The sequence below is a fragment of the Malaclemys terrapin genome, chromosome 25 (assembly GCF_027887155.1).
Source record: "Malaclemys terrapin pileata isolate rMalTer1 chromosome 25, rMalTer1.hap1, whole genome shotgun sequence".
NCBI lineage: Eukaryota > Metazoa > Chordata > Testudines > Emydidae > Malaclemys > Malaclemys terrapin.
The window spans coordinates 12,982,371-13,009,052 of record NC_071529.1 but is presented as its reverse complement, the minus strand read 5'-3'; the positions used below and the strand labels follow the sequence as shown (position 1 = coordinate 13,009,052).

At 63.5% G+C, this 26,682-nt stretch overlaps 1 protein-coding gene across 1 annotated transcript; it reads left to right on the top strand.

Moving 5' to 3' along the window:
• Positions 1–657: 657 nt before the first annotated feature.
• On the top strand, positions 658–23,649 carry STAC2 (SH3 and cysteine rich domain 2). Its single transcript, XM_054014392.1, has 11 exons — positions 658–934; positions 12,648–12,954; positions 13,580–13,677; positions 14,140–14,224; positions 14,756–14,868; positions 15,226–15,289; positions 15,445–15,506; positions 16,466–16,563; positions 16,961–17,012; positions 19,782–19,919; positions 21,959–23,649. Exons 1-11 carry the CDS (start codon positions 845–847, stop codon positions 22,061–22,063), a joined length of 1,212 nt encoding a protein of 403 aa, XP_053870367.1. The 5' UTR covers positions 658–844; the 3' UTR covers positions 22,064–23,649.
• Positions 23,650–26,682: the final 3,033 nt, after the last annotated feature.

Genomic DNA, 26,682 nt, shown 5'->3' with positions numbered 1-26,682 from the left:
CCTTTGCACTATTCCGCCGTGCAAGGCCGGGAGAGTCCAACCGTGTGGGGCTGCAGGAGGACCCAAGAGCATCGTGGCTGAGGGGAGATGGTGGGGCGGGGTCAGGATAGAATTGGGGATACCCCCGAAAAAAACCCTGATCCCACAGAAGATACTGGCACCCCCCGGGGCAGGGGCACTGGAACAATTTATATGGGGGGCGGGGGACTGAGAGCCACTGAAGCCCAAACTGTAACTTCAAGCCCGGGGGTGCGGCAGCGCCTCCGCCCCCAGGGCTGCTCTAAAACTGGCCAGCGGCCGCCCGCTCCCACGGTGCCCCAGGAACTTCTGAGCCGGGCTGGGGCCTGGGAGCGGAGCGGCCGCTCCGCCCCCTGCCGGGCAGCCAATGGGCAGGCGGCAATCGGCCCCCTCATTAGCATAGCCAAAGAACGAGCGAGGTTAATGAACTTCTCGTGAAGCGAAGGGGGCGGAGCCAGGCAGCCTCCTAAATCAAACGTGTGTCCCCCGCTCAGCGCCGGGCACTCTGCAGCCAGCGCCGAGCAGCCCGGCCGGATCGCAGCGCGGGGCACAGCCCGGGGGCTTTAGTTACAGGGGGACGGGCTTGCGGGGGTCCGGGACAAGCCAGGGGCCGGGGTTTGCTACGCGTCTGGGGGGGAATTTATTGTAATCGAGTTAATATAAGGGGCGATCAAGAAGTTTGATTTCCAAGTGTGGACAGGGGGAGCCGGGGCTGACCCCCCCTCCCCGGAGCACCCAGTCGGGCTTTTATTCTTTTCTTGAAAACCAGAGAGGTCGGGGGGGATTTTCTCCCCCCTCCCCATCTTGACCTATTTGCACCAGCATCATGACGGAGCTAACCGAAAAGGAGAATGACCCCCAAAACCCAGATGCCCAGCGGTCCCCGGGCACCATCTCCAGCCTCCATGAAACGAAGGTAACTCTCCGACCCATAGACCCGGGGGCACGTATATCCCCCACCCTCCTTTTCAAACATTCACTTAAAGTCCCAGCCCCCCCCCCCCCCCCCCCCCGCAACGTGTCCTCGCTAGACGCGTCTTGGGGGGAGGGGGGTGTCAATGCGCTCCCCCGCCCCCCAGCTCGATTTCCAAATGATGGATGCCCAGTGTCACCCTGCCCCAGTTAAATCGCTGACTCCCCGGTTTGGGTTGTTTGGCTTGCTGGGGTCAGCTGCCACCAGCCGGCTGTGGGGATGGGTCTTTCCCTGGCCAGATGTGAGCACAGCCTTGGAATTGGGCTGAAAACCCCCCTGTTGTGCAACCCAAGGTCCAAGAAAATCAGATAAAAGCCGAGGAGGGCTGGCTGATTTCCCCCCCCCCCCTCCCCATGCTCTTGCTGCATAATTTGGCTTAAACTCTTCATTGGGGGAAGATTGTTTTGCCTGAAATACAACTGGGTTGTAAAAACTGCCCGGGTGTCCAGGCTGGAGCCTGGATTCTCTCCTGACCTCAGCGATTTAAAAGGCAAATGGGATTTAAAAAGAAAACAGCTGGGATTGCTCTGATGTTTGTGGTTCTCTGCTCCCCCCTCCGCCCCCCCCTGGATCATACGTGGGCGGGTGGGTGCATGGGAGAGGGGGTGTCTCTCGTGGCGAGGGAGGTGCCACACATTTGGGGCTGGGGGAGGTGAGGCGAGGGGGCCAAGGGGTTGCTGCGGTGTAGCGTGGGGATGGATGTTTGGGAAGAGGCCATGTAACTCTGTGTGTATCTGCAGCAATGTCACTTGTTCTCCCACCAGCTTAATTGCAGGCTTTGTTGGCATCATCTTTGCACGCTGAGCGGCCCGAGCAGAGAGGCGGGAGCCCCGTCCTTCACTTGGGATCAGAAGCGGTTTGGGGGGAAAGATGAGGATGAATTCAGTGGGAGATTTAAATGTGGGGGGTTGGGGTTCACACCGCTTCAAATCAAATCAATTCAAGCAAATACAGCAGCAGGGCGAGACCCGGAGCACAAACCGGGCCTCCGGATTCCCAATCTGATCCTCTTTGTACTACCCCTGTTTTCCTGGACATAACTCCTGGGAGTTCAGTGGAGTTCCCCGGGCGTAATTCTGGAGTAGCGTAATGGTGAGCTGACCCCTAGGGTTTACATCTGAGCTGCAGGGGAAAAGGGGGGTGCAGATTTTACAATGGCCCTTGGCTAGGGAGCCCCAGTGCCACCCTGGCACGAGCAGAGGATTGTAATGGGGAAAAGTTTAGGGTGTGATCAGTTTATTTTGCTCTCGCACTGGTATAAATCAGGAGTAGCTTCGTTGATACCAGTGGAGTGACGCTGGTTTTACACCAGTGTAAATGCAAACAGAATCAGGCCTCGTTTCCCTTTTGCAAAGGGTGCTGTCAGCAGCTTTGGCGTGTCACGCGATCCGTGGAGCATGGAGCTGCTCCACGCTGCAGGTTACGCTGGGCTCTGGAATCACGTCGGAGTAAAATGGATCGCGTGTGTTTGTGACTCGTAAGGGAGGCTGGGCACACACTCTAGAGGCAGTGGATTTGGGAGGGGGGCTGGACGTGCCATCCAGAGGCAGGGGATTTTGTGGCGGGGGGGGAGACAGACTCTAGAGCATAATTTTCATCTCTCAACACAGCAAAATAAGGGTTGTGACGAGATCAGATGCCACAGAGATGGGCGCATTGTTTGCATGGGGCAGGTGGATTCTGGAGCACTAACCTGGGGGACTCCCTAGCAGAGTGTTAAAACTCCCGAGAGGAACCGTGTTCGGAAGCCAGACTTGACTGAATGACCCGTCTCCTGGCAAGCGTATTTGGGAGCTCTTTGGGGCAGGGACTGTCTCTCCACTCTGGGGCTGGGGGGGTCCTGGCAGCAGGAGTGTTCCCCGTGCGACACATGCTCCTGTCTGGGGGCTGCAGCAGGCTCTGGGCATGTTCCTCATCCCAGCGTCTGTGAACTGGGGCGTCTGGGGGCTGGTTGATGAGCAGAGGGTAATGAGCAGAGGGAGAAGGGGGCTCTCGGGGGCTTTCTGTGAACCCACCTGCTGGCATCCGCAGAGGGCTCTGGAGGGGTGATTCCCACACCAGGGCGCTGTCTCTGCTCTCCCTGCCTTGGCCCGTGCTTCCATCTGCTCCGCCTGCCCCCCGCATCCTGGAGCCAGGGACAACCCCATAGATACCTGGGAAGGGCCGAGGCTGAGAACCCACTGGCCTAAGCATTTATACCACGTCCGTCACCGTGGTATCTGACTGGAGGCCATGACACTCACCATCCCTAGCCCTAGGCCTCGGAGGGCAGGTGGGGGGATTTCTCCTGGCCCAGGGCAGGGACAGACGCCTGAGGGCTGACCATTCCCGCGCCGTGGGGCACAAGCTGTGGGAGGATGAAATGAGCTACTCTCTCCAGGCACCTGGTGCCTCTGTCCTGAGTGCCCAGCTCTGCCTCCCCCACCTGCCCATCAGCAGGTTCACCCCCCGCCCCCGTTATTATCCCCTCCTTGCCATCCCACCAGTTGGGCAGCAGACCCCATCCTCTGCCCCCTCGGTGTCTGTGCCCGGGGGGCTGGCATTGTGCTGGAGGGGGCTGGGATCCGTCTCAGCCCCCTCGCACCTCCAGTCAGCGCTAATTCCCCAGCTAAAGCCTTTCCAACTCCCTCCTGGGGACAGGGTGCGTGGGGCCCAGAGCCCCACAGAGCCCGGCTGCATCTGGGCTGGACTCCCCAGCACCATGGGGGCGGGGGGCGGGAAGGGGTGCAGAGTCCCAGCAGATCTAGTTATTGCAGCAATGCTCCGTGGGATGGGGGTGAGGTCGCCCCACTGCCCAGCAGGGGACCCCCAAAGAAAGGCTGGATCAGTGCTGAATAAATTCCCGCCCCCCACACCTTCAGCCTGGCATCGAATGGTGAACAGTGTGGGGGAGCTGCCCTGGGGGAGTGGTTTTGGGGTGGCCTGCTGGGTGAGGGGCTGCAGCGCCGATGCCCCATGCTACATTGTGCATAGGGCAGGGAATGGTGGGGGAGACACAATGCTAGGGCCGGATCTGGGGGACCCTGGCTCAGTGCAGTGGTGGGAACCCCAGGAAGCTGACCCCACAGTCCCATTGACTCTGCCCCGGCCTTTCCCCCAAGGAGATGGGGGAGGGGAGGAGGGCCAAGGGATCCATTGGGATGGGGGGCTGGCAGGAAGTGGGCCCCTGATGTAACTGGGAGCAGAGTTTTGCCAAAGGAGGGCGACTGGGAAGAGGATCCAGGAATCTGGAGGCCAGTCAGGGGATGGGTCTGTGGGCAGGGGCCTGAGGGGGGCGGTTAGAGATCCCGAATTAGTGGGAACCCATCTCGGCAGCTGGTCCCAGCAGAGACCCCTGGCACTTTGCTTTGGGGGCTGCTGGGCTTCCCCTCCCTCCATGGGAGTCTGACGAACTGGGCTCAATGGGCCTTGAAATTCCCGCCCCTTCTCCCTGGGATCTCGCCAGCTGGGCATCCGTCCCCGGGCACCCTCTGCAGGTCTGCTGCAGCCCTAGGGCCCGACCGCCCCCTCCGCCAGGCCAGGAGCCCCCGACTCCTCCAGGCTGCCAATTAGCTCAAACAATAGCTGATCCATCCGTCCTGGGATCTCTGCCCTGATTGTCTTTCCCTTTTAAGATCTTGATCTCCCCAGGGAGGTGGAGATCCCAGCTGGGGGGGGGGGGGGGGGGGGCTTCTGCAGCTGCTGCAGAGGGGGCAGATGAAAGCAGGGTGTGGCAAGAAGCCGGAATAACCAGCCTGCCCTGGCCTTGGGCCTGCTGACCCCTGCGGGGCGGGCGGGGGAGATTTCTGTAGCTTATCCCACTGCAGCGAAAGGGGGCTGGATCTGCCAAATAAACTTTCCTGCCACTCGAATTCATTCTCCATTTAAAAACCTGTCTGTTGGCTTATAAAGATCAGACCAACTGCCAGGCAGGGTCCCCCGCTCCTTTCCCTGACCCACTTCGGACCAGACACGGCTCTGCACGTAGGCATCTCGGGCGGCCTTCCGGCGCCTCGGAGCAGCCTGGCAGCGTGTTTGGGGAATCCACGGGCCCGATCTCCTGCCCCCCTGCACCGCCTGCGGCCAGAGCACAGCGCAGACCCAAAGGCTACCAGGCTGAGTTGGCAGGACATTTTGCCGCTCGCTCGGTGCTGGTGCGGGGAGCGTGAGGCCATGTGAGGACGTGGGGCAGCGGGGCCCCCAGGTCATGGTGGGGAGTCAGGCTCAGGGCAGTGGGAATTGGGCCCTGAAATCAGGAAGGCCGGTGACGAGGGGGGATTTAAATCAGAACCCCCAGCTGTGCACTGCGGATTCAGCAGTGTTTAGCTGGTGCCCTCTGCCTGTGCCCCGTGCTCTGCAGAATGACGGGCACCCCTTGGCGAAATCCCTGCCCATGTCCCCCCCTCCTGGGAGCGGGGTCTGCAGCTCGATGCATGTGACCGTCTCCCCTCGTAGGTACGGCCTTCTTGGCGTGGTGGGTCTGTGGTCTGAGGCTCCTGTGACCAGTCCCCCCGCGTGGGTATGGTGCCCGGCTGCAGCGCGTTCCAGGATCCCTGGAGGGTGACGCCTGCAAATTCCCCCAGCAGCCCACAGAGCAGTTCTCTGCGGGGTGGGGGGCAGGCTCTGTGCCCCAGGGGGGAGCGGGGAAATGGGAGAGGGAGCGAGCGCCTAATGGGGGGGATAGAGGGAAGGCAATATTGCCAGAGCCCTGCCAGGGGAGGGGGCAGTGCAGTGGTATTGGGATCCTGGCAGGATGGGGGCTGGGGGGGGAAGAGGCGGCGACTGACGCTAGGGAGGGGCAGGGCCAGGATCGGCTTCTCGGGGGCCCCCTGGTGTTTCGGCCTTAGGATCCCCGGGGGCTTTCTCTGGTGCTGGTTCTGACCCAGATCAAACCTGGCAGCAAACCTCAGCGAGTGGAGACTCTACACTCCCTCTTTCTCCCGCATTAAAATTCAGGGGCCTGATCCTTCCCCTCTCCCTTCCCCACTGCTGCCAGCTGCCCCTGCCCTGCAGTGGGTGAATCTGCCCCAGGATGGACTGATTAACTCTCTCTGATCCGGGCGGTAAATGTCACGATGCAAAATCCGGTGCCCTGGTTCTGAGAGCTGGCACAGGGTGAGGCACGGAGGGGCATCCACCCCCTCCCCTGAGCTGAAGTAGCATGCAAGGAGGGTGCCCTGGTTCACGCTTCTCTGGAGGAACTTGCAGGGGGGAATGACGTGGTGCAGCAAGTCACATCAGTCTCCGTGACCAAGAAGGGAGCCAATCCGCAAAGCCGGGAGCAGGAGCTGGGTTTTGAACATCTCCCGACGTTTGGCTCTGGGGTGTTTAGTCCATTCTGGGGTTGGGCGCCTGGCCGTAGAGTTTGGATCTAGAGCGTCCCAAAGTTTGGATCCAGGGCAGGGGATCTGATCCCGGCCTCGTCTGGGCCAGGGTGGGGGGCTGGCTGGGGCCGGGTCTTGCTCCCCACCGTGCATCCAATGCCCCGGAAATGAGCCGAGCCGCCTGGAGACAGTCGGCCCCAGAGATCTGCCATTAAGGATTTTCAGGGTTAACAGCTATTCCCCTGCCTCCCCCCACCCCCCTGGCTAGCCACGAATCCGGTTAATATCTCGACATCATGCAGCACTGGCTGGCTTGGGGCAGCTCCCTCTCCCCTTCTGCTGGCTGCCCCAGCAACTACAGCCAACTGCTACTTCCTCCCAGCCCAATGGGTTCCTCTTTCAGCTCAAGGGGCCGCTGGTTCGAGTCCCGCTGGCGCCCGGCTGTCTGAAGAACCGTGGGGTGGGCTGGGTGACGCCAGGTCTCTCGGAGGAGGGGCGTTCCCCTCACACCGGTGTACTGATGCGTCCGGGCTCATTGGCCCCCTCTAGTGGCAGGTTTGGGGGGGGCAGTTACGTTTCCGGGGGGGGGGGGGGAAGGTTTTGGGAAGGCAGTTGAGGGGGCAGCGCTCTGGGCTCATCCCGTCTCTGAACTGCGGCACCTGCTGCCTTTTCAGCCGCTTTGTGCAGCGGCATCTAGGGCAGGTTAAAAATAGAGCTCGGGGTAGGGCCGGGTGTCAGAGAATATCGGGCTTTCTAGCTCAGGGGAGCGGCGGAGGGATAAAAGCGAGAGCTGTGGATGGCTCCCAGCCCTTCCCTCCCTGCCACGGCCTCGTGAATGTCTCTCGCATCCTCAGATGGCGGCTTTGAATCTGGCTTTGCCAGCTCTTTTTCTAAGCATCCAATTAGAGGGGCGAGGGAGGGATCATCTTTAGGGGGGGGTCTGCGTCCTCACTGTCACTTACTGTCCTCCCCGAGACGCCCACCTTCCCAGCCTGGCACCCATGAGAGCAGCCCAGCACTCAGGAGCAACCCTACCATAAACAAAGCAGGGAATTGCGCCCAGCCCTCGACAGCAACCCAACAATAACAACCCACCCTGCGACCCTGCCACAGTGTGCCCCCCCCCGCAATAGCAAACCAGCGCCAGCAGCCCTCGGGCTCGCCGGAGACTTAACCCCAACCCCCAAAGCACAGCCCAGTTGTGGGGGCGACCCGGCGCTGACCCCCCAGCGCTGAGGGTGGGGGAGCTGGGATTGGAATGGACGCAGGGAGATTTCACCGGGCAGAGGGGGAGAAGATGGGGGGACTCGCAGACAGTCCAAGCCTCACAACCAGCCAGCTGTAGAGGCCCACATGGCCACGCAGATGTTAGGTGATTAAAGGAAGACTCTGGGGATTAGGGTTTTAACTGGGGGGGAGGAGGGACGGAGGATCAGTTTAGTGCCTCTGAAAGAGTGAAATGGGCCCGTCACCTGAGCATCATGTAGGGGAGTGATTGGCTAACCCCCCCCCCACACACACACACACACATACACACCTCCTCTCTCAACCCTGTCCCCCTGCAGCTCTGCTGATGCCCCTCAATCCCGACCTGCAGGGAAAGGGGGGGGCTTTGGAAAGGCGGGGGCAGACCCTGACTGGTGAGCTGCTGTTCCCCTTCCATCTGGGTGGAAATTGTCCTTTCGTCAGCGCCGGCTCTTTGGAGATGCAGCCCTGGAGCTTGTGGGGCTGCTCGAAGAGGGGGCACGGGGTGGCGGGATGGGGGGGGATCTAGGATCCAGGCTGGGAGAGATGCTCTCTGATGGAGGCTGGGGGGGGGGAGTAGGTGCCATGGGCAGGGGGCAGAATCCTGCGTGGGTGCCCGTGACCGGCTGAGCCCGACTCCAGTGGGGTCTGTTCACACCAGCTGGGGATCCAGTCCATGGCCCCAAAGGGGAGCAGGAAGGGGGGGTGCACAAGAGTCCGGATGGGGGGGGCATCAGCAGAGCCTGGGGCTGGGAGGGGGGGCAGGAGGCATTCACCCCTCCCTTTCCCAGGCTGGCATCTCCCCCCGCTCCAGTCTAATTAAGATCTCTTGACGAGTCCCCGTGCTCGTGGTTAAACACCTTTTGTTCCCCGAGGAGGGACCGGGATGCCAGCCAAGCGTCATGCCATTATCCTGCCTGAGAGCATTCTCCCGGGCACCCTGCCCGCTGCTGCCAACGCCCCCCCGCCCCGAGTTGGGACCGGAGCCGTCTGGAGACGGTGACGGAGCAGACCCCCGGGCCTGCCCACCCACCTCCCGTGGGCTGGCAGTGCCCTCTGACTCAGCTGGCACACGGGCCACCTGCCCACCCCACAGCTGCTTTGCCCCCCGGGGAGGGAGCACAGAGCTCCAGCTAGCAGAGAGGGGGAGACTGGGGGGGGTCACTGCACGGGAAAGAGAGACCCCCCCATTTCAGCCAAGAGCTGCCCCCTGTCTTGTGCCCTTGGGGAGCTCCTGGTCTGTCCCCAAAGCATATTGCCCTGGGGGGAGGGGTGCCCCTGCCCCCCCCCATCCTGAAATCTCTCTGTGTGTGAGCTCCGCCAGGATGTACCCCAGGGCTGAGGGAGCTGGGAGGGGGGCTGGGAGTGCTGGGTGACCGGGGACAGGGGGGCTCTGTATGTTCCCCCCACGCCTTCCATTTCCCCCTTCCCACCCATGCCAGGGGCTCTGTTTGCCCCCCTCTCCCAATCTTCTCCCCTCCCCTGGCAGGGGCCCTTTGTGCTTGCCCCCAGTCCCTCCCCCCATGTGCCCCATTATGATTTGGGGAGGGGTAAATCATTCAGGGTGTCAGCTCTTGCTAGACTCTTGGGAGGATGAGCCGAGCTGAGGTGCTTGTGTCTGTGCTCGTCAGGCGGCAGGAGCTCCATGTGTCCCCCACGGTCTCCCTTTCGGTTTTCTTCTGTCCCCCCAAAATCAACAGGGGTCTGGGCACAGATGCCTGGAACATTGCCTGCGATTTTGGAATTGACCAGATGCAGCGGTCAAGAACTAGTGTGTGGCAGACGGAGAAATGCCATCAAGTTGAGTGCATGGCCTGCAAACTCGGCCAGTTGTTCCCATCTGCGTGCTGGGTTCTGTGCCTCCCCCCATGGCCCTCCCGGGAGCTGTGCCAGGATGAGGTCCGGGGCATGTCGGCTGTAACTCTGGTCCGTTCTCAAGGGTGCTTTGCAAAGCTCCTCACTCGTCTTATGGATGGGGAAACTGAGGCACTGAGTGGGGGAAGGGACTTGCTCCAGATCCCCAGCAAAACAGCCACGGAGCTGGGACGTGAACCCAGGAGTCCTGCTGCCCTTTGCCTTGCTTTGACCAGGTGACGCAGCCCCTTATGTGGCTCTGGTGATCATGGGAGGTGAGAGGGGACCCTCCCTCGGAGGCTCCCTGGCACAGCTGAGATTCGGTGAGCCGGGCGGGGGACTCTGGAATAGCCCAGAAATCGTGGCTGTGCCAGGTTGGTCTGGCGGCTCCCCGTCCCCCTGGGCATCCTGTGATCCTCGCGCCTTCCTGTCCCAAAGCCTGGCCCCGCAGCTCCTTTGCAGTGGTGGTCACCAGCCTCTCCCTTGTTCCCAGCGCGATTCCTGCACCGAGCCGAGCGCCCTGCCCTGCAGCCCCACGCTGGCCAGGGCGGGCAGAGAACAGCCTGGGCCTGCCTCTGGGGGGTGACGGGTGCTGGGACCCCGTGCCCCGAAGATCCCTGTCGCAGCACCCACGCACCCAGCCTTGGAGCTCCAGCACCTCCTCTGCAGAGCCCCAGGGTCCCTGGGTGTGAGCGGGCGTGGCCAAGGCAGACGTGGGCTCTGGCGTCCCCGGGAGCCATCACAGCAGCGCTGCCAAGCCCATGCCAGGGACTGTGCCAGACCTTGAATAAATGAAGGACAAGAGACCGAGTCAGTGGCGGGATGGATCTGGGTGCCAGGCTCATTGGAAGCCAGTCTGAAACCTCAGCCCCAGCGAGGGATTATTTCATGTCACCCTTGCTTCAGCCGCTGGGGCTGTGTCTGGCTTGTTATCCTGTGGCAGCAGGCTAGGAAAGGGCCTGTCTATTGTATTGAGCTGGCAGTTGTGTCTGAGCCCCCAGTAACCCCCACCCGACAGGATCAGCACTGCTCAACTGTGTGTCACGAGCCCTGTACTGGCAGCAGCTCATGGGGATTCCCCCTGAGCTCAAATGGCGCAGGGCTCGGCTCATGGAGGGGTCTCCCCCGACACAGCACGCAGCAAGGCAACAGCATGACCCAGATCTGTGCCGACAGTGACGTGATGCCCCATGTGGCGCCTGCCTTGGGGTGTGGCCGGGGGTTCAAAGCACTTACCAGACACAGGTGAGGTTAGCCTGCGAAGTCTGTGCTGTCACACAGATGGGGGGGACAGTCCCGCAGGGCTAGAGCGTGTGCTCTTCACGCTGGCTGTTCCTTGGGCGGGAGTCCTGACTCCCAGTCCTGCGCCTCCCCCCTCGCTGGCTGCTTGCACCCCAGATCCCGTGATGCTGCGGGTGAGCGGGTGATCTCCACACCGGGTCCCTCGATCCCCATTCAGACAGGGCCCCGGGGAGCGAGGGCTCAGCCAGAATCGGAACAGCTGGATTTCCACCAGGCTTCCAGGCGATTAGCTCCAGAGCTGAGGCCTCGGCCGGCTGCCGGCAGCCCCGGGCTCTGTGTGTGTGTCAGGTCCTGTCTGGGGCTAATCGCCTTGTGCTTGGTGTCTCTCCTGGTTTATTATCCCGTGGGTTGGGGACCCACGTGCAGCCCGGAGCGGCCTCCGGGGCAGACGTGCTGGGGAGAGACAGGAGACTCGGGGCCTGTGTCGCTGTGGGAAGAGCAGTCACTGGGCTGGGGAGATCCTGCACCCCAAGGGATGTGTGTGGGGGGAGGACTGAGGCTGTCATAGTGGGGTTGGGAAAAGGCATATGGGAAAGGAGGGAGCCATGAATATGGGTGTGGCTAAAGGGTGGAGGTGTGGCCATGGGAAGTGGGTGTGGCTAAGGGGGAGGAGGTGTGGCCATGGGAAGTGGGTGTGGCTAAGGGGAGGAGATGGAGCTATGAGTGATAATATTAGTGCCCCAGTGCCCCAAAGGGTTTTAACCCTTGGTTGAGATGAAAAAGGGAGGAGCCAGTGGAAGCTATGGGGGTGTGGCTATGGGATGTGGGGGTGGAGCTATGGGTGGGGGTGGGGCTGTCGGTGGGATTGCCTTATCCCTGGCAGGTACAGCCGGTCTCCTAAAGGTTCAGAGCTGGATCCTGGCTCTGCACCTGCCTTGGCTCCCAGGGAGGCGAGAGCCCCAGCCGGGGTGGGAAATGTGTGGGGCTGAGTCCCTGGCCTGCTCTGGGGTGCAGGAAGCGCTGAGATCCCGGCTGGCCCGTGGGCAGATGCTGGGGCGGGGGGTCCCTGCAGCCCTACGTAGATCAGCTGTACCTCGCGAGCAGGGGGCTGAGGGGGACGGGGTGGGGTAGGGGATGGGAACTGAGGGGTGCAAGCCGGGGAGGCAGGATCTGCTAACCCATTCCTCTGTGGAGGGGGGAAGGGAGAGGCCTTTGCAGCGGAGGGAGGGCTGGCGCCTCCCCAACATCACCACGTGGGGTTTCTTTTGCCCCCCAGCCCTCCTCCCCCTGCCCTCGGGCTGGCTCTGTGGGGGAGGGGGATTAACAGATTCAACAAAAACATCTTCAAACCCACATCATGGCTTTTGCCACCGGAGGCTGGTGGGGGGGATTCTGGGCCGGAGAGCAGGATTCAGACCCATGGCTGGAGGTCGGTGCCCCCCCCCCCCGCTCCCTCCGGGGTTACTGGATCAGTAGCTCAAAGCTGGGGGACGACGACTCTGCGCAGCCCTGGTGGGCTCCATGGCCCGGTGCCAATCTCTCCCCCCCCCCCGCCTATGTGCCTCAGCACAAGGACCCCCCCCCCCAGCATGAGAGGCGAGCTTGACCTCCATGGCCCATTTACTCCCCAGCCAACAAGAGGGGCGACTGGCCCCGCTGTGGTGCTGGGGGTGCCTGGGATGGGACAGAGACACCCCCTGACCCTGCGGTTCCCCCCTTCTGTCAGATGGGCTGGGGCGGCATGGGAGGAGGCTCCATGACCCATTTCCAGCACCCCCCAACTGCTCCAGGCCATTCACACCCCCTCTTGAGTGTTTAACCAGCTGGGCAGCGACGCCCCTGGGACCCTGGCAGGACGCAGCCCCGGGAGGGGGGGTCGCAGAGAGAGGGCGTTGGGCTGAGAGGCTGGGCTCAGGGTGGAGGTGGGGTAGGGGGCAGCAGTCAGAGCCCCCGTGCACGGTGCTGCCCCCGCCTCATGACACTCCTTGGGTCTCTGCTCTGCTTCCCCCCAGATGCAGAGGCTCAAACGCTCGCTGTCCCTCAAGACCATCCTGCGTAGCAAGAGCATGGAGAACTTCTTCCTGCGATCCAACAGCGAGCTCAAACTCCCCTGCGAGGTGTTTCTGAGCCCCCCGACGCCCTTGCCGCCCCCGTCCCCCCCGCCGATGCCCACCGAGGCCGTCCTGCCCCGGGCCGAGCACTCGCCCATCGCCTGCCACCGGGCCCTGGCGCCCCTCAAGCCCATGAGAACGCACAGCTTCCAGGAGCACATCTTCAAGAAGCACAGCCCATGTGAGATGTGCCACCAGCTCATCGTAGGTGGGTGCCGCGGGGACCCCGTTCCCAGGGCAGGCGAACTAACCAAGGGACGCGCTGCTACTCCGGCCTCGGCCGATGCCCCCGATCCCAGCCCACAGCCCCCTGCTTTCCCAGCCTGGGCACCCGCATCCCGACCCAGCTCCGCCTCTCGATCCCAGCCCACAGCCCCCTGTTTTCCCAGCCTGGGTTCCCCCATCCCCACCCAGCTCCACCTCCGCCTCTCGATCACAGCCCGTACCCGCCCTGCTTTCCCAGCCTGGGCTCCCCCATCCCCATCCAGATCTGCTGATGCCCCTCAATCCTGCCCTGAAGCCCCCCTGCTATTCCAGCTCTGGGCTTCATTCCTCACCCTCCTTGAGCGTGCAGAGAGGTTCCCCTCTGGGTGGGGCTCTTTCTGACACCGCCCCCCCACCTGCCCCGCAATGTACACAGGACTCCAATCCTGCCCTTTCCTTCCCGGGTCTCACCCCAAGGTCTGGCTCTGCTCTGAATCCTGGTTGCTTTCGTGCCTCTCCCACAGTGAGACCCCCATGGGGGATTTTCTACATCCTTCCCCTGCCCCATCCCCACCCCCGGGGCTGGGGTCTCTCTCACCCACCCCCTGTGCGTGCTTGGTGTGTTGCAGGCAATTCGAAGCAAGGCCTGCGGTGTAAAACGTGCAAGGTTAGCGTGCACCTGTGGTGCTCGGAGGAGGTCTCGCACCAGCAGTGTCCCGGCAAGACGGTAAGCGCCCGCCAAGCTGGTCCCAGGGGTGGGGGGGCAACATCACCCTCCTCTGTCCCTGGCGGGAGAATAGCTGGGTGCACGCCACTGCCCTCTGCTGGCCGGAACAGCACACACACGTGCACGTCTGCAGACCCGGAACGCTACCGCCCCCTGCTGGCACCGCGGCTTGCCAAGCGCGGGGCGCTACAGTGGCTCAGCTGGGCCAGAAGTTTTGCTCTGGGAGCTCAAGTCCTGACTCCTAGTCAAACTGCCACCCCCGTGTGCCTGGTTGTATCTTTCTGGCCCCTCGGGGGGCGGGGGGAAGTGAGGCTGGTCTGGAGGTGCCTGAGTCTGGGCTACCACAGCAGTGGGGTGGGTGGGTGCCCCGCTGGCAAGGGGGCCACAGGCAGACCGAGGGGCTTGTCCGCCATCCCCAGTCCAGGTTACATTTCTCTCCCTCTTTCCTTCCTTTCCTGCCAGGCCACCTCCTTCCGGCGCAACTTCAGCTCGCCCCTCCTGGTGCAGGAACATCAGCAGAACAGCTCCAAGGAGTCACCCCCTGCAGGTGAGACCCCCCTCCCCGTCCCACTGGAGTAGTTGCGGGGTGGGGAGGTCTTGAGCCATACGAATCCTCAGGTTCCCTTTATCGGGATCTACCAAATGCCAGCTGCAGCAGGGGGCGTGACTGGCTCTGGGGAGGGGTCTCTGTGGGTGGTGCTGGAGCAGTAGGGGGGACCCCAGGGATGTTCTTGGGCTACTGATCCCTTCGGGGGGGAAGGGATTACAGCGAGGGTGACCAGATAGCAAGGGTAAAAAATCGGGATGGGGGTGGAAGGGTAATAGGCACCTATATAAGACAAAGTCCCAAATCTTGGACTTGCCCCTATAAAATTGGAACATCTGGTCACCCTAATTACAGCCCTTGCAAGGAGAAAGGGTTAAGGGGATCCTAGGACCACCAGTGTTAAGCCGCACCCCTTATGTCACAAGCTCCTCCCTCTTATGTAGTAAGCTCCTCCCCCTGGTGCAGGGTCTCCCAGCACATGGTTGGGTTACAGGCTGGCTTGGCATCCCTGACCCCACCCCGTCTCCACAGGCCCCAGCGGGAGGGTGGATCCCATCTACGAGACACTGCGCTACGGCACCTCGCTGGCTCACCTGAACCGCTCCAGCTTCAGCAGCACCTCCGAGTCGCCCACCAGGAGCCTGGTATGTACCAGGGCAGGACGGGGGCACTGAGCCGAGCCTGGGCATGTCACGGAGCCCCCACCATGCGGCGCCACTGGGCAGCACAGGCTGGGGGCCAGAGAGACACGCAGGGTCTGTCTGCGCCCAGCAACCTCCAGAGAGAATCCGCCTCGGCCCTCGTTACCGCCCATCCTGACTCTGGGGTGGGCGAGGGTGACATGCATTCGGCTGGACCCTCTAGAGGAGGGCGGGGATGGCACTCGGGGATGGGAGATTCCTGGGGGAGAGGGGTGCAGCTGGCACTGGGGAGGAGCGGGGGCGGTAGTGGAACAGCCCATCCAGTCTCCGGCCAACCTCTGGTGTCTCCGTCTTCCCTAGAATGAGAAGGACGAGGCCGGGGAGGACGCAGATGGCAGCGCGGAGGAGAGCCACAGTGACAGCGGTAAGCGTGGGGAGGGGTATGGGATGGGGGGGGCTGCTGTCCCTTTAATAGAGCCCACACCCGGCTCCCCCCCTCCAGGGCCTTGGCCGTGGGGCGGGGACGTCGGGCTGTCGGGGGAGCCAGCCCGGCTGATTGATTGTCTCCATCTCTCTCAGCATTCACGGCCCCCCCCGAGGGCGAAAGTCCTGGCTCAGAGGAGAAGAGCCCTGAGCAGCAGGTGAGCTGCCCGCCAGGTTCCCCCATAGCTAACCCCGGCCTCCTTCCCCCACAGTCGCTCCCCAGGCGCCTCCGCTGCCCAGAGCCGGCTCCCGTGTCTCCGCCGCCCCGTCCCATGTCCTCCCACTGCCCTGAGCCGGCTCCCGTGTCCCCGCTGCCCCGTCCCATGTCCTCCCGCTGCCCCGAGCCGGCTCCCGTGTCCCCGCCGCCCCTTCCCACGTCCTCCCACTGCCCCGAGCCGGCTCCCGTGTTCCCGCTGCCACGTCCTCCTGCTGCGCCGAGCTGGCTCCCGTGTTTCCGCCGCCCCATCCCATGTCGTCCTGCTGCCCCAAGCCGGCTCCCGTGTCCCCGCCGCCCCATCCCACGTCCTGAAACTGCCCCGAGCTGGCTCCTGTGTCCCCGCCACCCCTTCCCACGTCCTCCCGCTGCCCCGAGCTGGCTCCAGTGTCACCTGAGACCCCCCTTAAAGCCCACCAGATGCATTGAGCTGCCCCCAGACACCCCCACCCCCAGGGCCACGACTGGCTCCTTCAACTGACTCTGAGTCGGCTCCGCTCCTGTTCCTTGCAGCCCTGACTCCTTCCACTTGCCCCTGGGTTGGGGATCCCCTGCTTCCCTGAGGTGCCCTGGGACCCCAAAGGACGGCCCGACCAGCTCCCTGCCCCAGGGCGTGTGGGTGGGGATGGGGCGCGGGCCCATGGCAATGGGGCTGGAGTGCACAGGTGTAGGCGATGGGGCTGGGGCACAGGAGGGCACTGGCCGCGGGCGATGGGGTGCAGGCCATAGGACTGGAGCATGGGGCTGAGGTGTGGACCATGGGCGATGGGGCACGGCCCGTGGGCGATGCGGTGAGTGGCCGTGGGCGATGGGCGCAGGCCGTGGGGAACATGAGTCCAGCTCGGGCCCGTCCCTGGCCGGCTGTGACTCTGGGCTCGGGGCCCTCGCTCTCCGTCGCTGCAGGCTGCCGGGGGCTCCTCGCGGAAGGACGTCTCCCCCATGTACTCCTACGTGGCTCTCTACAAGTTCCTGCCCCAGGAGCACAACGACCTGCCCTTGCAGTAAGTGCCCGTCCCCATGGGGGCAGAGCGTGCTGGCAGAGGGTCTTGCGAGCCAGGCGTGTTGAAGCCAGGGGGAAGGGGGGCTGCCCTGAGTCCCCGTGGGGGCTGGTGTTGGCCCCTCACTGACTCTGAATGGGCTGGCGGGGGGGAGGGTTGGGCCAGGCCGATGCGCCAGGGTCTCGGCTCCAGGCTCAGCACAGCGAAACCCACCCTGGCTGCCTTGGGGGTGGTGCTGGTAGGACCCCCTGGCCACAGGGCGGAGAATGGGGGGCAGCTGTCTCCTTGCCAGCTGCCCTGTGGTGGGCAGTGATGCGGGGGACGGGAGGCTGTATGGGGCTGGCATATCTTCCCCCCCCCCAATTAACATCCCCTTGTCCCCGTATCTCTGTCCCCCCAGACCCGGAGACAGGATCATGCTGGTCGATGACTCCAATGAAGACTGGTGGAAGGTCAGTGAGCGCGCCTGGGGGCTGTGGGGAGGGGGTGGGGGTTGGGTTGGGGGGTCGGGAGGGGCTGGGGTGGGGGGTCGGGGAGGGTGCAGAGGCTGAGGGACAGCAGGGGGCCGGGCAGGGAGGTCTCAGGGGTTTCTGGGGTCTTGGGGAAAAAGGGCAGAGATTTCAAAGAGGGGCCCCCCAAGGCCACATCAGTCCCCCAAAGCAACCTCCTGCCCTGCTCCGCTCTCCCTGGCTGGCCTGGCTGGGGGCAGGGCTCCCGCATTTCTGCAGCAGTGAGGAGCGGCTGGGAAGGAAATAAATGGGGCCATAAACCTCTCGGAAGCCAGCCAGCGAGATGCTGCAGCATCCTCACATGTAGCCCCCCTGGCACAGGGCAGAGGTTGGAGGGGCAGACTGACTGCGGGGGAGGGGCAGATTGGGGGGGTGGAGAGGCAGATCCAGCGTGGGGGGTGGGGAGGGTGGAGGGGCAGATCGAGGGGGGGGTGTAGGCATTATCGGGGGGGGGTGGAGGGGCAGATCGAGCGGGGGGAGGGGCAGATTGAATGGGGGGGTGGGTGGATGGAGGGGCAGATCGAGCAGGGGGGCATAGTGGGGGGGTGCAGGGGCAGATCGAGTGGGGTGGGGTGGGGGGTGGAGGGGCAGATCAAGCGGGGGGAGGGGCAGATTGAATGGGGGGGTGGGTGGATGGAGGGGCAGATCGAGCAGGGGGCATAGTGGGGGGGTGCAGGGGCAGATCGAGTGGGGTGGGGTGGGGGGTGGAGGGGCAGATCGAGCGGGGGGGGCCGGGAGTGGTGGGGAGGGTGGGGGGGCATGGTGGGGGGGTGCAGGAGCAGATCGAGCCGGGCTGGGGCGGGAGGAAGGGTTAACTCGGGACATGGTGACTGGGAACCGGGGTCGACACCCCCTTCACCCTGGTGTCGCCTCCTGCACTCAGCGGGGGTCCCTGCCCCCCTGGGCTTCACTGGCGCCCCCCCGTCCTGGGTGAGATCCCCCCCCATCGCCCTGGCAGGCCAAGTCCACCCTGCTGTGCCCCGTCCCCAGAGCAGGTGGGCAGGCGCCCGGCTCCACGCACCGGCACACGCACATTGGGCTGCCTCTCCCGGTTGCCATGGGGACGGACCCCCCCAGCTGACGTGGCGGCTCTGAGCGTGGGTGCGAGACGCGTGGCTGGGCCTGGCCCCTGCCAGCAGGGTGGGGTCGGGGGCAAACCCCACAGGCCTCAGCCGGGTGCGCTGCTTTCCTGCCCTTCCTCACCTGGCACGGCCGCCCCGTGTTAACGTGTTACGGGGGGCGGCAGGTGTCAGGCAGCGCCGTGTGTGTGTGTGTGTGTGTGTGTGTGTGTGTGTGTGTGTGTGTGTGTTGGGCTCTGTGTGTGTGCTGTGTGTGTGCTGGGCAGTGCTGTGTGTGTGTGTTGGGCAGCGCTGTGTGTGTGTGTGTGTGGTGTGTGTGTTGGGCAGCGCTGTGTGTGTGTGTGTTGGGTGGTGCTGTGTGTGTGTGTGTTAGCAGCGCTGTGTGTGTGTGTCTGTGTGTGTGTGTGTCTGTGTTGGGCGGTGCAGTGTGTGTGTGTGTTGGGTGGTGCTGTGTGTGTGTGGTGTGTGTGTGTGTGCTGGGCAGTGCTCTGTGTGTGTGTCTGTGTTGGGCGGTGCAGTGTGTGTGTGTGTGTTGGGTGGTGCTGTGTGTGTGTGGTGTGTGTGTGTTGGGCATCGCTGTGTGTGTTGGGCAGCGCTGTGTGTGTGTGTGTCTGTGTTGGGCAGTGCAGTGTGTGTGTGTGTGTGTGTGTTGGGTGGTGCTGTGTGTGTGTGGTGTGTGTGTGTGCTGGGCAGTGCTCTGTGTGTGTGTGTGTGTGTGTGTGTGTGTGTCTGTGTTGGGCGGTGCAGTGTGTGTGTGTTGGGTGGTGCTGTGTGTGTGTGTGTGGTGTGTGTGTGTGTTGGGCAGCGCTGTGTGTGTGTGTGTGTCTGTGTTGGGCGGTGCAGTGTGTGTGTGTGTGTGTTGGGTGGTGCTGTGTGTGTGTGTGTGTGTGTGTCTGTGTTGGGCGGTGCAGTGTGTGTGTGTGCTGGGCGGTGCTGTGTGTGTGTGGTGTGTGTGTGTTGGGCAGCGCTGTGTGTGTGTGTGTGTGTGTGTGTGTTGGGCGGTGCAGTGTGTGTTGGGCAGCGCTGTGTGTGTGTGTGTGTGTGTGTGTGTGTGTTGGGCGGCACTAGTGTTGCGCTGTGTGTGTGAGACGCAGCTGAACTCTCCCAGGCGATGGAGCTGCGGTCTAACAACCCCCCATCTCTCATCCCCCCCCTGCCTGGCAAGCTCCTTCTCTGGGGCCTGCCCTCCGCACCCCCCCATGTCCTCGCACCCCCCCCCCCAGGTCCTCCTCCCCTGGTTAAACTGGCCATGTCCCCCTTTGGCGGGTGATGCCAAGAGGGACCCTCCAGCGCAACCAGGCGATGGGGGGGGGAGAATGGGCCATGGAGTCGCTGACCGTGAGGGCTGGGCTCCCGGCCTGGCTGGGAATTGGAGCTCAAGGCAATGCCAGCTGGGGGCGCCAGGCTGCCCCGTAGAGGCACTGACCCATCCGCCCCCCTGGTCCTGGAGCCCAGAGCCGCCAGCTCCCTGCTCCGAGCCCAGCCCAGCCAGAAGCTACGGGCGTCTTGGGGCTCTGCTGGTGTCGGCCCTGTGCCCAGCCCAGGGGTCTCCATGTGGCGGGGCAGCGGGGGGACTGTTGGCAGGCGGGGTCCGGGGGGCCGTCGACCTCACGCCCCCAACTTGCCATTGCAGGGCAAGATCGGCGACCGGGTGGGCTTCTTCCCGGCCAACTTCGTGCAGCGAGTGCGCCCGGGCGAGAGCGTCTGGAAGTGCTGCCGGCCCTTCTACGGCAACAAGGAGCAGGGACAGATGAGCCTCAAGGAGAGCCAAGTATGCGGGGGGGGGGCGGGGGGCTGTGCTGGTGAGGGGGAGGGAGGTCTGGCCTGGCTGGGGAGGGCAGTGCTGGGGGGCAGAGCAGGGGAGGTCTCGGCGGGGCAGTCTGTGCTGGCAGAGGGGGGCTGGGCTGGGCTGCAGAATAAGGGGGGGCTGGGCTGGGGGGGGAAGGAGGTGGGGGGAGTCTGTGATGAGGGACTGAGTGGGACGGGGTGTCTGCTGGTGGGGGTCTATGCTGGGGGCATTGGGGGGGCTGTATTGGGGGACAGAGCAGGATGGGGGGTCTGTGCTGGGCAGTCTATGCTGGGGGCATTGGGGGGTCTATACTGGGAGACAGAGCAGGACAGGGGGGTCTGGGCTGGGGGGGCTGAGGGGTCCGTGCTGGGGGGCAGAGTGGTGGGGATCTGTGCGGTGGGGGGTGTAGGACCTGTGCTGCGGGGATGCAGGTGACCCCAGTGGGGAGGTCAGCGACGTGCTTAGATGTCCCCAAGGCCAGTGGGTCTAGTCTCGCCTCCCACCCCCCCGAGATGCTGGCGCTCGAAGGAGGCTGCCGTGGATCCGGGACCGGGACTCTCCATGTGCTCCGGCCCCTCCAGCTCCCGGGGCCACAGGCGGTCACCCTGCCTCTTCTCCGGGGGATGTTGGAGCCGAGCCCAGGCTGCGGCAGATCCCTGAGCCTCCCCAAAGGAAGGTGTCGCCTGTCCCCATGTTCCACCTCCTGCCGCCCAGAGCCAACAGCTGGCTCAGCCCGTCTCGGGCCGAGGCGCCTGTCAGATGCATGCGGGGGCCCGAGTGTTTGGGCTGGAGACTTCGCCGAGAGCTGCCGGGGGGGGGACAGACCCTTCGGACCAAGCCCTGGGCTGCAGTCCAGCTCTGTGGCAGTTTCCCAGCTGATCTGCTGTGGGGGGGCCCAGGGTTCTTCCAGGCCCCTAGGAAGGCTCCTGACCCCTTCCCCTGTCTGGAAAGGGGCTGCCCCCTCCCTCCGCTCCGCTCAGCTGGGCTCGCTGCTCCTGCTGTTAAACTGAGCAGCTGAGGGTCTCCTGGGGTCCGGAACTGGAACACCAGAGCCTCGTAGAGCAGGAACCTTGGGCCAGATCTTTAGGTGGGTCGATCCCCCGAGGTCTGTTGACTCTGATGCACCCGTGCGGATTCACCGCAGCCAGGGATCCGGCCCGTTGAGTTCAATGGAGCGAAGCCGATTTGCCCCAGCTGGGGATCCGGGCCCAGAAAGCAACGCTACCACATCTCGTTTCGCTGTTGGGTCCGAGTGGAGGGACGTTTGCTGGGGGGACGTTTCTGTCTCTGCCCAGCGCCCGCAGTCCAGGGGACAGGGGATAGCCCAAAGCAGGGTGTTTGCTGGGCTTTGAGAGCGAGCCAGACCTAGGCCAGGTACTGGGAGCAGCAGCCTGGACCCTGCTGGTTTCATGTCTGAAGCTGTTACTTGGCAGCGGGGACCTGGGCTTTGATGGCACAAACTCGCCCGCGCTCAGCGCTTCGCTGGCGTCAGCCACCTGCTCGCTCCGTTGCTGCAGTGAATGACTCAATCTTGCCAGGCCGGGGTGGGCGAGGGACAGAGAGAGAGTGTGTGTGTGTGTGTGTGTGTGTGTGTGTGTAGGGGGTGTTCAAAAGACAGCTCAGAGTTCAAAGCATTTCTTCTAGCAGATTTGCTTTCTTGTGGTGCCTTCCTCCGTTTACACCGCTGAGCGCGAGAGCAGAACTGGGCCCCTCGTTCTCTGTCTAGGCCCCGGTTACTCCATTCCTCCCCCTGGCATCTGACTGTAACACCCGCCCCGGGACCTGAACTCCCGCCCTGCGGAGCTCAGAACAGCAATTAGCCTTTACAGCTTGATCAAAGGACCAGCCCTTCCGCGGACTCCTGATCTCTGGCTCAGGCACAGATGGGCGTGTGGGGGGGAGGCTGCATGCTACTGGCTCTGGCATGTGTCGAGTGTGTCCCGTTCTCAGCTGGCTTGTGCCGGATGCCTGGGTCCTGCTGGCATCATGCCCTACTCTCTCTCTCTCTCTCTGTCCCTCAGATCTGCGTTGGCGTGGGGAAAAGCAAGGAGAATGAAGGCTTCCTCAAGGTGACCAGCGGCAAGAAACGAGGCCTGGTGCCCGCCGACGCCCTGACGGAGATCTGAAGGGAGCAATTGAGTCGTCTGACCCTCTTTCTCCCGGCAACGGGGATGGGGCCTCTGTAGCCCGCCCCAGCCCAGCACTCACTAGCCTGCCCCTCACCGCTTCCCTGTGCTAGGAGCACATCGGCTAATATAGTTTCCACACTGGACTTGGAGGGGTTTCTTCTGAGGGTGACTACTCTCTGCCATCTCGGTGGCCAGCAGAGGGCAGAAGCAGGTGGTGGATTAATTCCCACTCTCCTGTCTAGGCTGAGCCTGCCTGATCCTACCCCCTCCGGCTTTGTTTTTGTAGCAGGGGCAACGGATTCCCCAGCAGCATGTATGTCAATAGCCCCACAGCGCAGCAAGTGGCAGGAGATTCTCCCAGCTCCATCTAACCCTTCGCCCCATCCCTGTCTCTGTCTTTTCCCTGGCGGGCAGCACTCCCCGGACTGAGGAGGACGACTCCAGATCCAGCCGGCCGGGATGCCACAGGGAGGGGGCCTCCATCGCTCATAGTGCCCCCCGGCTCCCGGTAGGAGGACACTGCTGCCCACGCCGTCCCGCATGCGTAGAACGTGTGGAAATGCAACAGCTCCTGGCCGGCCTCGTGGCTCGGAGGGGCATGTGGACTGTGTGTAGCGTCTGTCTGTCTGTGCGTGTCTCCGTGTGTTAGTTAAAGCATGGGACCTCTCGGAAACCACGTGAGTTTGTCCTTTAACCACTCAGGGCCGGAATCGTCCATGTCAAAGCAAAGGGGCAGGCCTGCGTCTTCTGTGGGACCGAGGGGGGGGCTTTCTCATGACTTGGCTCTGCCTCCCTGGAGGTTTCTTCGGCACTGGTGGCTCCTCCATGGACTCATTTACCCGACCTCAGGAATCTTCGGCCAGATCCACGGGAGACTCAAAGCACGAGGGACCCATCCCTCTCTCCAGGGCGTTCCCTGCCTATCCAGGGTCACTGCCAGCCCCTCCTCCCTCCCCCATGGGCTTTGCCATCCCTTCCCCTTGGCAGGCCGTGAACACCGTCAGCCATTTCCCTGGCCTGAGGCCAGCCCCCGTCTCTGCTCTGCACTCCCCCCTTTAGTGCAGCCCCCCACCCCCAGCTCATCTCTGCAGCCCCTCCCCATGGCTGTGGTTCAGGTGCGTCGACACCCCAGCCTCCCCCGCCCCCAGCTCTGTCTGGTTGTCACTGGAGCACTGGGGGCGTTACAGAGCATGGACATGGGGCAGAGCTTGTCTCCTGGGCGGGGTGACTCCTTCCCCAACTCAGGGCCATTCAGTGCTAGATTGCTGGGGAAGGGTTCCCAGGTCCCGACTCTGGGCAGATCCCTGGGATTCCCTCCATCCTGGTGCCCTGCAGAGCCACCTCCTCGGCAAAGTCCCCCTGGCACCAGCCACGACCCCCTCCCTCCAATGTGCACACACAATCACTGCAGCCTGATGGGGGGAATCTGCCCCACTCCTAGATCAACTCACCTAAGCAATAATGTTCGGCGCCGGTCTGGCCCCAGGGGCGCGGCGCAGCACCTGTACAGAGAGAATGCATGAGAGCTCGGCCAGTGGCCTGGCCCACCCAGTTCCACATTAAATGTTACTGTGTCGCATTCACAGCTGCGTTGGGTGGTTTGTCTCTGTGCCAGTGGGGATGGCTTGCTGCAAAGGGACCCCCCCCTGTGCCCTGTCATTAGCCCATGAGCTTGGGACGTGCCCTTTGCCCGCCCCTCAGACACCCTCCCCTCACCAGGGCACACAGGCTCTTCCAGCACCCTTCTGGGTGGGGAAGCTGAGGCATGGAGCAGCGAGACAGACTTGGGTGGCTGTTAGAGCTGGGAACGGTCACTGGGGCTGGCTTGGAGTGTCAGCCTTAGGAATAGAACCCAGGAGTCCTGGTGTATAGTCCCCTAGTCTAACCCAGAGCAATGCGCCTTCCTAGCCCTGGGAAAAGATGGATTTTTTCCTGCTTTAATCATTGGACCATGCTTTTTCCTGGAGCTGGGCCTAGAACCCAGGAGTCCTGGCTCCTTGCTAGATCCACTAGCTCACATGTCCCTCAGAGCGTCCCATGCTCCTGTTCTAACCGCTAGGCTATACTGCTGCCCAGGTCGGATGCGACAAGCACCTGGGGCTGCCTGGCCCTGGGAACAATTTCCTGCACAGCTGTTTTATAGGTGGGGGGAGCAGTGGGTGCTTCAAACCAGGATGGAGGGGCAGGGACCCCAGTGCAGGACTGGCCCAGTGGGGGGTGGGACTGGAGGGGCAGCAGCAGAGCTGCGGGGGGGGGAGGGTGAGGTGCCCGGGGCTGGAAGAGCAGGGGACGCCAGGGTGGGAGTGAGGGGCATTGCCCGGAGTGCATGGCACCCAGGAGGGGACGGGCTCGTGTGGCGGGTCTGGGATGGAGGGGGGGGGCAGGCAGAGGGGTGTCAATCAGTACGTGGGGGGAATTAGCCAAGCACTTTCCTGCACCATCCTAGCCTCGCAGCGCTGAGCTAACAGCAAACAACCCCAGGAGCCTGGGCGGGAGTCCGGGGGCGCAGCCAGGCCTGACAGCCGGGTGCTAAGAGCCTGCGAGGACCCACCCGGGCGCTGTATTTCACGCGGCCCCGCCTCGGTTGGCAGCCTGGCTCCTGGCCACGCCGCGGAGTCTGGCACGCAGCAGAACCGGGGCTTCTTCCAAGGTAATTTATGGGGGGGGGGCGTGTCACCCCAGCATCCATTGAGTGTCCCGGGCAATGCAGACAGGCTGGCCCCGGGGAGGCTGCTGGGCCGGCACGCTCCTGGCTGCAGCGTCACGGCCCTGCTCCTGCAGGACGCCTGGGTTCTTTTCCAGTCCCCGGATGGGGAGGTGGGGGCAGGGTTAGGGTACGGGCGTGGGCGAGCAGGACCCGTCTCCTCCGTGGTCTGAGCCCTGTCCGCGGGGACGCTTGGCTCACACTCAGCAGCACGTCCCTAGGCTGGGGGAGACGCACTTTCCTGGCTCTGGCACTTTGCAGTTCACAGCGCTTTGTTACCGGCCCTCCGTCACCCTGCGATCCAGTGCCCCAGCCCGGCCACACCGGTCACTCTAGCCAGCGCTACAGCTACCCCTCGAGCTAATCTAACCTAGCCAGCCAGCCCCACACACTCCTCTGGCCAGCCAGCCCCACACACTCTCCTCTGGCCATCGATCCATCCGCTTCATCCATCCATCCGTCGCCCCACACACACTCCTCTGGCCAGCCATCCATCCGCTTCATTCATCCATCCATCGCCCCACACACACTCCTCTGGCCAGCCAGCCCCCCCCACCCATCCATCCATCCATCGCCCCCCACACACTCCTCTGGCCAGCCAGCCCCCCCCCACACTCCTCTGGCCAGCCAGCCCCACACACTCTCCTCTGGCCATCGATCCATCCACTTCATCCATCCATCGCCCCACACACACTCCTCTGGCCAGCCAGCCCCACACACTCTCCTCTGGCCATCGATCCATCCACATCATCCATCCATCCATCGCCCCACCATACCTCTGGCCAGCCAGCCCCCCCCCATCCATCCACACACACCCCACGCACATCATCCATCCATCCATCACCCCACACACAGACCTCTGGCCAGCCAGCCCCCCCCACCCTCCATCCATCCAGGTGTTGGCAAGTGAGCCCTAGCGCCCACCCCACACTTCAGCAATCCTGGGGGTTCCAGTGACCTCGCCCTTTGTAATGGCCCAGCTCGCCCCTGCCCGCCCAGACCCCCCCCCCCTGAACTGGGATGGTTAAAACCCACCTTTGACATGTACTGTTTGAATTTTCCAGATGGGGAAACTGAGGCAGCATGAGGGACAGAGCCCCTGTGACCTCAGGGCCAGGGCATGGGCATCAGCCCCCACAAGACGTGTCCCAGTGATGCGTGATGATGCGCCCAAGCTGCCAGGTGGCTTTGCGCGCACAGGAAGGCCATTGGAGCCAGACTGGGGCCTTCGCCCTGTAGCAGTGGGTACCTCTCCCCTAAATGCCCTGCACCCCACTGAAACCGGCCAACCGCTGAGCCAAGGGATGGGGACTGGGGGTGGGGAGGCTGATTAGCATTTGGGACCAGCACGCTCTTCCCTGCGTTGCCCTTCTCGCGCCCCCCCCAGGAAACCCACTGCCACAGCTGGGTGGAAAGGCCACAGTGTGAATGGGTCGTTGTGCCTGGAGCACCTCCCAGTCCCAGAGGCCGGTGTGGGGCACTGCCCTGCCCTATGGCGAAGAGAAGCCCTTGGCGAGATTGCCTGAGTGAGGGCTGCAGCCATACAAAGCTCCCCGAATAGTTCATAGCCCCGCCCCGCCCTGAGCAAAAGGCATCCTGGCTCCCTCGCTGCCGGCTCTGAGGGGCCCTGGCTGGCTCCCTGATGGCAGAGCACCCGTCTCTCTGCGCTGTGACGTGAGCAGCGGAGAGCAGCACAGGACCGGGCACGGGCAGTTCCTCTGGGCCGCAAGATAAAGAGGGGGGTAGCTGGATGAGGCAGGTGCCTGCGATGGGTGGCACCAGGCGTGTGCTGAGTGGCACGGGCTGGCGTTCTCTGCCCACTGAGTGTCTGTGTGTTTTCCTGATCGGGTCATGCAGGCGTCCCAGCCTGGAGGCCAGCTGTGCATGTCTGGTAATCCTGGGCATTCCAGCT

What these genes read in the sequence shown, in the direction of transcription:
- STAC2 (XM_054014392.1), top strand. Translation starts at nt 845, where the DNA reads ATGACGGAGCTAACCGAAAAGGAGAATGACCCCCAAAACCCAGATGCC. An exon ending in CACAACGACCTGCCCTTGCA is followed by an intron (nt 16,564 to 16,960) that starts GTAAGTGCCCGT and finishes CTGTCCCCCCAG; the next exon opens with ACCCGGAGACAGGATCATGC. An exon ending in TGAGCCTCAAGGAGAGCCAA is followed by an intron (nt 19,920 to 21,958) that starts GTATGCGGGGGG and finishes TCTGTCCCTCAG; the next exon opens with ATCTGCGTTGGCGTGGGGAA.